The 8,028-nt window shown below is 63.3% G+C and overlaps 1 protein-coding gene across 3 annotated transcripts; it reads right to left on the bottom strand.

Annotated features, from left to right (window-relative positions):
- Nucleotides 1-907: 907 nt before the first annotated feature.
- Nucleotides 908-7,267, bottom strand: NR4A2 (nuclear receptor subfamily 4 group A member 2). 3 transcript variants are annotated; one of them, XM_048953617.1, is made up of 8 exons: nt 7,155-7,267; nt 6,433-6,555; nt 5,365-6,230; nt 4,666-4,795; nt 4,422-4,585; nt 3,789-3,991; nt 3,269-3,447; nt 908-3,182 (listed from the first exon to the last, which is right to left on the bottom strand). In XM_048953617.1, exons 3-8 carry the CDS (start codon nt 6,226-6,228, stop codon nt 2,926-2,928), a joined length of 1,797 nt encoding a protein of 598 aa, XP_048809574.1. In that variant the 5' UTR covers nt 6,229-6,230; nt 6,433-6,555; nt 7,155-7,267; the 3' UTR covers nt 908-2,925. The 3 variants fall into 3 exon arrangements, with proteins under 3 accessions (XP_048809574.1, XP_048809576.1, XP_048809575.1); XM_048953619.1 differs by having other exon boundaries at nt 4,497-4,585; XM_048953618.1 differs by lacking the exon at nt 6,433-6,555 and having other exon boundaries at nt 7,155-7,206.
- Between the last annotated feature and the right edge of the window lie 761 nt (nt 7,268-8,028).

The raw sequence follows: 8,028 nt of genomic DNA, 5'->3' as shown, positions 1-8,028 counted from the left end.
CTTTCAAATACTCGGCCAAAAGAAAGTGTCGAGTGAAAGCAGCCCGCGGCCCAACAGGAAGCTGTACCGGGCGGCATCTCGGTGTGAGGGTTAAAGTCTCGACGGCGTCGGCAATACCGAGCGGCAGAGCCCGGCCGGCACGCAGCACCCGCACCCAGGCCGATACCCGCACATGCGCCGGCCGGCAGCGGCACTCACTGCTTTCGGCGCTTACCGGGAATCCATTCCTCCACGTCCATCTGAGCCGTAAAACCTCCGCACCCGACGGCTCCGTTCCGACCTCTGCATCGGCGCCGAGCGAAGAGAAGGGGGCAATCCCAGCAGCACGCGGGGCCCGGCCGCAGGCGGACGGAGCAGAAGGGACACGAAGTCCCGCTCTGCCGGAGGAGCGGCCGCCGAGCGGATCGCTCTAAGCCCGGCCGGATCTGAGCCCCACCCGGCCCCGCACCTGGGGCCGCCCCGCACCTGTGCCCGCGCCTCCCGCCCGGCCCCGGCCCCTAACCCGGCCCCCGCGTGTTTCCCCGCTCCCAAAGGGGGCCGCGGTCGATGCCGACCTTCCCCGGCGCTTCCTGTCCGCTCTCCCCGCCGGCTCTTTCCCGAGTATCGGTGCCCCCGGGCTGCCCCGCTCCTCCGAAGAGGGGGAATCGGCCCGGACAGTTCCAAAAAAATGCTTCGAAATAGCCCCGCCGGTGCTAACGGCCCCGGCCCTGCACACCCGCGGCCCCGACAGGACAACGCCTCCGGCTCGGGCCCGCGGACGGCCGTGGAGCTGCCGCCGAGCCGCCTCTCCCCGACGGCGCGGCCGCCCCGATCCACCGCGCTGCGGTGCGGACGGTGCCCGGGGGCTGCGGGAGCGGGGGGAACGGGGGCAGCTTCGCTCCGGGGAGCGCGCCGAGGGCTGCCTCTGCCCTCTGGCTGCCGCCTCCCGGGGCTGTTGGGGGTCGAGCACGCGGCCGCGAGGAGCGCCGCAAAGAGTCGGTGGCACATGGAGGAGCGGCGCTCCGGCGGCCGTTTCGTTTATCCCCGCCGCAGGAGGCGGAAGTTCCCCGAATTCCCCAGCTTCCCCCGCCAGCTCCGAGCCCGGAACGGACCGTCGGTCCCCGGCCGCGTCCCGCGGCACCCGGCGCCGCTCCGGGCTGAAGCCGACGGAGGGCACGGCCGCTATCGCTGCCTCCTTCTGCAGCCCCTGAACTGACCGGGAAGTTCCTTCCTAACGCGCCGCTGACCGCAATTGATTCCCACAAAGCCCGTTGCGGTTCGCCTTCCCCGGAGCGGCGCTTCCCGGGACCCGCAGGCGTTGCGGTGCGGAACCGAACCGAACCGAACCCCCCCGGGGCCGCCCCGTCCTGCGCTGCGCACCCCAAACGGACCGCAAAGAGCGTTGCGGGAGCCCGGCGGTGCCGAAGCGGCCGAAGGAGCCAAAGCTCTCCGAACGAGGACAAAAAGCGGCGCGAGGACCAACCTCTCGGTGCGGGCTTTTCCTCCTCCTCCTCCCGCAGAGCCGCTGCGTTCCGCCGCGCGTTACTGAAACGAAACCGCCCCATCCATTCTCCTGTGCGGTTTATTACTACATTGTCAGTCTATTGTCCTTTATTTGCAATGGGTGCTGGCGCTGCTGCTTCTCACTTGGACAGAAAGAAGACGAGATTCTGTTCGTTTACACGTTTTATTGTTGTAAACATTAAAATTGTCTTTCTCAAAGAAAGAGTTATAGGGGAAAAAAAAAAACAAATCCGCGTTTCTAACTGTTGTACACCATAGAAAAAAAGGCAGTGATCTGTATCGTGTGCCATACTGGAAATATACAAAGAAAAAATACTACAGTATATGGCAATATTAAAAATATTACTCCAACATAAAATAATATATTAACCGACGACTTTTAGACATTAAAAAAAGAAAATAACCAACAAAACAGAACAAAAATTCAAAGTGCTCAGTAATTTCCAGGGAGCGATGTATATTATAAGCGCTCTGGAAACGGCCAGAAGCTGCTGCATGCAAAGTTCGTTTCGCTTTAGACAACAAAATAATCAAGATATAAACTTCTTTTCTTTTAATCAACATCAACAGTACATACAACACTTACAAACAAGGGGTGTGGACGGTGCTTACAAACACTATGAGTCCCTCTGCGAGGGTTTCGGGGTCGGTAATACTTTTGTGCCCACCTATTTTACAACTGAGAAAACGTTTGAAGCTCAGAGAACTACCAGTCCTTATAAAAGCTAACAGACTACATAGTGTCTGAAATACTATTTATAGAATATAGACATTACTGAATAGCAAGTGCCTATAACATTGCCACCTTAGGGTCGTCACGCTCCCCTCGCACGGAGCCATTCGCTTTTCCTTCTCTTTTCTCATGTGTTTTTCCCCCCAAACACGCTTAGCTTTTATTTCTTAATTCTTTAGAATTGGTTCCCATATAGATTCATGACTAGGCACGGGTTCATTTGCAGAAAAGCCAAACGGCGTCTGATAACTGTACAAGCCTTTCCCTTCCTTCCTGGCATGCCACCCACGGAACATTTAGGATCTGTGTATATTACAGCTTTCTTTTACAGCAGAAAACTTTAAGTCTTTAGGAGGCGATGCCCGCGGGTCCCTCAGCGCGTGGGCTGCCCCTCTCGCTCTGAGCCGCGCGCCCGGCGTCGCCAGATTGCTTCGTCTGTTTAACCAGAAGTCCTCAATAATAACCTCATCTATAAGCCGAGAATAAAAAGTTTATACCATGGGATTCGGGAAGTCCGAGAGCCGCATCCACGGTGCCCCAGAGCCAAACGCCCCGTCGCGCTCCGCCCGCAGGAGGCTCAGAGCTGGCTGGGGGGCCGTGCCGCCCCGCGCGCTGCCCCGTGCCCAGCTGAAGTCCCCTTCCGACGGGCGAAGGTTCCTCGAGTTCAGCGTCAGTGCACGGGAAGAGTCTTAGAAAGGTAAAGTGTCCAGGAAGAGTTTGTCGATTATTGCTGGCGGTGGCACCAAATCCTCCAGTTTCAGGTAGAAAATGCGCTGCAGCCCCTGCGTGCAAAGCGTGCGGAGTTCGGGGAGCTTCCCCAAGAGTTTGGACAAATAGTTGGGGCGATTCAGGCCCCCGTTGTTGAAAGTCACGTGGTCCTTGAGACAATTCACTATCTTGTTCTGCAGCTCTTCCACCCGCTTGGGTTCTTTGAGCCCGTGCCTCTCTGCAAAACACACGGGAGGGCGCGGGACGTTACAGGGTGACACCGCGGGACGGCATGGGGGCAGGAGATGGGTGGGGGGCACTGACCTGTCACCATGGCCAGGGCAGCGATGCAGGAGAATGCCGAGATGTCGATGTTCATGTTCTGCAAGTTGGAGGAAAACTCAACGATGGAATCGATCCATTCCCCAAAGCCTCGGACGCACTGCAGCCGGTGCAGGACAACCCCGTTGCAGAAGATGAGCTTCCCCTCCACGGGGTTCGACCTGCAGGGAGTGTGACAGCAACAGAGTGAATGGGGGAGCGGGTGAGAAAGGAAAATTAGCTGGGAAAAGCAAAATGATAGAGAGAGAAAAAGAGGACAGAAAAGGAGGAGAGAGAGAAAAAAAAAAATGAAAGGGAAAGGCAAACAGGGAAAGGCAGAAAGGGAAAGGCAAAGAAAGAGAAGATGAGGAGAGAAAAGCTAAACAACTAATTAGTCGAGGAGCAATAAACGAAGGATTTAAGAGGCACCTAATTACCATGGAGTTAATAAAGCACGGCTTCATTAACCGGCCCCAAAAGGCTCTGCTTCCCACCGCCCCCATCCCGGCCGGCAGCCGCTCACCTGTATGCCAGGCGCAGCACGAAGAGCTCGAGGAAGGCAGACTCGAAGAGCAAATCCTGGTCGGTTTTGGGCAGGTCGGTGAAGCCGGGGATCTTCTCCGCCCAGCCACGGATGATCTCCATGGAGCCGGTGAGCAGGTCGTAGAACTGCTGGATGTGCTGAGTGTCGTCCCCGCTCATCTGGTAGTCGGGGTTAGCCTGGAACTGGAAATTCATTTTAAAAAGCACTTAATGAGGTTCTCCGAAGTATATAACCCGTGAAATTGCTAACCCCGTTTCTAAGAGGGGAGCCGGGTTTTTCTAACAATTAAATCTCTCCCTGACCACTAAGGAAATTAGATGTTCCGGGGCAATTAATTCCATTAGGAACGGCGCGACGAGGTCGCCGCTCGCGAGATGCAAATGGCCGTTTCCGCGCAGCTCGGCGCGGGGCCGCCCGGCGGGGCCGGCCGTACGGCACAGCCCGCGAAGGGAGCGGCACAGCCGGCGCCGGGGACGCCCGGAGCGCGGCCGGGGAAGCGTCCGTCCGCCCGCCGCAGCGCGCTGTGCTGAGCCGCTCCGGGCTGCGGGCGGCCGCTGCGTGCCGGGCGCGGAGGGCGCGGCAAGGTCCCAACGCGAGCTCGGTCCAGCTTACCCTGGAATAGTCCAGGCTGGTCATAGCCGGGTTGGAGTCGACATGGGCTCTCACCAGCGCACTGATCAGACTCACCGGGGGAGAGGGGGGAGAGGGCTCCTGGGGGCTCTTCGGTTTGGATGGCAAGCGACCCCTCCGGCCTTTGAGGCTGTCTGTGCGAACCACTGCAAGAGAAGCGCGGCTCAGCCGCCCCGACGGGGCTCGGCTCGGTGCGGCCCGGCCCGGCGCCGAGCCCCGCACTCACCCTCCTTCACCATGCCGACGGCCAGGCACTTCTGGAAGCGGCAGTACTGGCAGCGGTTCCGGCGGCGTTTGTCCACCGGGCAGTTCTTGTTGGCCAGGCACACGTATTTGGCGTTCTTCTGCACCGTGCGCTGCGGGGCGGGACGGGGAGAGCGCGGTGTCAGCGGGGGTCCGCAGGAGCCGCCAGCCCCGCTCCCCGCCGCCGCATTTCTCCCCCATTCCTTTCCTTCTCCCGTTTCCTTGCCTTTCTCTCTTTTTTTTTTTTTTTTTTTTTCCTTTCTCCCCATTTTTTTCTTTTTCCTCCTTTTTTTTTTTCTTTTTTCCCCTTTTTTCATTTTTTCCTCTTTTTTTATTTTTTCTCCCTCCCCCTTCTCTCTCTCCCCCTCCACTCCTTCCCCCCCCCCCCCCACCTCCCTTTCTCCCTTTCTTTTTTTCCAGGGCATTTAACAACAGAATATTGACAGCGTTAACATCTGAGCTAACCCCACAGCGCTTTATATGCCGAGAGAAGGGACGGAGGCGCTTGGCAAATACACATCCGTGGGCACTCATACTATTCACATCCCTTGGAGACCTTCTCCATTCCAAACGATCCGATTATTCAATCAGGACGCCGAAATAAAGAGATCCTTTCGCTCCGCCGCGGGGAATTCCGCTCCGCTCTGCCCCGACCCCTCCGCCCCCCCCCAGCCCCGCTCACCTTGAAGAAGCCCTTGCAGCCCTCGCAGGTGCGCACGCCGTAGTGCTGGCAGGCAGCGTTGTCCCCGCAGACGGCGCAGAGCCCCTCGTTGGACGGGGACCCCCGCGAGGGCGGCGAGGGCACCTGGCTGTCCAGCAGCTGCGGCGCGTGGCCCAGCGGCAGCCCGGGGAAGGCCATGGGAGGCTGCTTGCGGATAGGGCTGGGCACGGCGAAGGGCTGCCCGTCCACGCCGTGGTGGGGGCCGGCCGGCTCCGCGTTCATGGGCACGTGGAGGGGTCCGTCGAAACGCATCTGGCAGCTGGAGACGGGAGTGCCGGGGGGGGACTGCTTGAAGGAAAAGAGCGAGAGGCGGGAGACGGGCGCTTTGCGCTGCTCGATCATGTGCGTGGTGGCCACGTAGTTGGGGTGGAAGTTGTGCAGGGAGCCGGCGTCGTCCCACACGGGGCCGTGCTGCACCTGAAAGCTGGGCGTGGAAGGGGTCGGGGGCGACGAGGGCTTGTAGTAGACGGAGCCCGAATGGGCCATCACGTCGTCGGGCTGGGGGGGCAGGTGGCCGTGCTGCTGGTAGCCGTGCATCTGAATGTCTTCCACCTTAATGGAGGACTGCTGTCCGGACAGGGGCATTTGGTACAAGCAAGGAGGCTTCACGTCGTAGCTGCTGTTGTAGTTGTCCATAAAGGTACTGAAACTGGGGAGAGAAGTGGTGGCAGTGATTTCAGTGTTGGTGAGGTCCATGCTAAACTTGACAAACTCCGGAGTTAAGAAATCGGAGCTGTATTCTCCTGAAGAGTGGTAACTGTAGCTCTGAGAGGCCGGGCTGGCTCCTTGAGGCGAGGACCCATACTGAGCCTGAACACAGGGCATGGCTGGAAACGAAACGGGGACACACACTCAGCCCGGGCGGCTCCGCGCCCTCCGCCGGCCCCGCGCCGCTCCCCCGCCCCGCTCCCAGCGCCGGCGACGCCCGGGACGGCGGGGGCTGAGGGACCCCAGCCCGGCTGCGGGATCCCGGCCCCGCGGCGCCACCCCCGCCCCGCACCGCCGCTCGGGCTCGCGGAGCTCACAAACCTTCAGGCGAGTTGGAGGCGTTTTCGAGGGAACTAAAGGCGGACAGCGTCGGGACGCGGCGGGGAGCGAAGTTTCCGCGGTGTCAGCGCTCGGAGGGGGACTCCAGCCTGCCCGGTGCGCCCGCTGCAACACACGCGCGGAGCCGCCCGTCAGCCGCTCGCGGGCGTTCCGGTCGCGGGCACCGAAAGAGAGAAGCGCCGACCCCCCTCCCTTCCCCCCGCCCGGCCCCGGCTGCGGGAACGGCTCCGGCGGCTGCGGACGTCGCGCGTGGGCGCGGCGGGGACGGGGGTCGGGGGGAAACTCCGCGCACGCGGGCGGCTCTGCCCTCGCTTTTCTGGCAGAGGGAACCGCTTCGGTTTTTCCTCCCCGCCGCTCACGTCAGAGCCGCCCCGCCGGGAGAGGCGAGGAGCGGGGGCGGCTGCACCTCCCCGAGGTCCCGACGCCGCGGTGACATTTGGAGCCCTGCCCGAGGGGGTACGGCCGACAGCGAGCCCGGATTCATTCGAAGCCGACGGAAAGCGCAGCCTCAAACCGGGCGAGCCGCTCCCGGCCCGCGCCCGGCCGGGACCCCCCGGAGCCGCCCGGCCTCGCCCGAGCGGGACACGCGCCGAGAACGGCCCCGCCGCCGCCTCCCCGCGCATCCCCCGACGGCGGCCGCGCCCCACGCGCGGAACCCCGCGGGCAGCGCCCGGGCACGGGATGCACGGCGTCACGGGACTCACCGGAGAGCGGAGAGCGGAGCGGGCATCCAAGTGGCGGGCGGCGGTGGGCGCGGGGCCGGCACGGCTCGGCACGGCGGGACACGGCCGGGCACGGCGGGACTCCGCGCGGGAGCGGCGGCGGCGGCAGCGCAGCGCCGTGCGAGCGGAGCGCTCGGAGTGCCCTTCCCGCAATGTGCCTTTGTTTATGTGCGCTCCGCGTTCCCAGCCAACGTGCACCTAAAGGCTTCGAGCGTCACCGCGCGTCAGCGCCGCCCGCCCAATCAGCCCGCCGGGGCCGGCCGCCCCGCGCCGTTGGCCAGCGCTCGCTTTGGTAAATTTCCGACGTGACATCACCGCGAGTCACGGTTTAAGGTGGGCTCGGGCCGCCCCGCGTCGCCCCGCGGCCGCCCCCCGCTCCCCGCCCCTCTCCCCGTGGCCGCCGTCGGTGGTTCCGCGCGGGGCGCGCCGTGCCTCGCTCGGGGTGCGCGGCCGCCGCCGCCGTGCCCGGCGCTCCGCGTGCCCGCCGCGGAGCTCCCCCGCCAGATTCGGGGCGGGCCGCGGGGGCGCGCCCGGGGATCCCCGCCCGCCCCGTCGGCGACGGCACCTTAAGCGGGGCGGGGAGGGGCGGGGCCTCATTTGCATGAGCGCCGCCTCATTTGCATGGAGCGCGGCGGCGTCACCCGCGGGCGAAAGGGAAAAAGTGAGCGCGGGGCGGGGCGGGGCGGGGCGGGGCGGCCGTGACGCAGCGGCGCCGCCATTGACGCAACCGCGCGGCGCGCCAAAAGCGCCCGAAATAGCCCGGAGCTCCGACGGGACCGGACCGCCGGACGGGAGGGGCGGGGGGGATCGCGGAGCGGCCCGGCACGAGGCACGGGGTGCCCAGGCTGCGGGCGGG

Source organism: Lagopus muta, chromosome 8, assembly GCF_023343835.1.
Source record: "Lagopus muta isolate bLagMut1 chromosome 8, bLagMut1 primary, whole genome shotgun sequence".
NCBI classification, from domain to species: domain Eukaryota; kingdom Metazoa; phylum Chordata; class Aves; order Galliformes; family Phasianidae; genus Lagopus; species Lagopus muta.
The sequence above is the reverse complement of the archived record's forward strand: the minus strand, read 5'-3'. Positions and strand labels throughout refer to the sequence as shown.

Bases quoted from the DNA above. Each gene is read 5' to 3' on its own strand.
- NR4A2 (XM_048953617.1), bottom strand. From the start codon at position 6,228: ATGCCCTGTGTTCAGGCTCAGTATGGGTCCTCGCCTCAAGGAGCCAGC. The intron at 4,586-4,665 runs GTGAGTGCGGGG...CTTCTCTTGCAG, and splicing joins CGTCGGCATGGTGAAGGAGG to TGGTTCGCACAGACAGCCTC. The intron at 3,183-3,268 runs GTCAGTGCCCCC...TGTGTTTTGCAG, and splicing joins TGCCCTGGCCATGGTGACAG to AGAGGCACGGGCTCAAAGAA.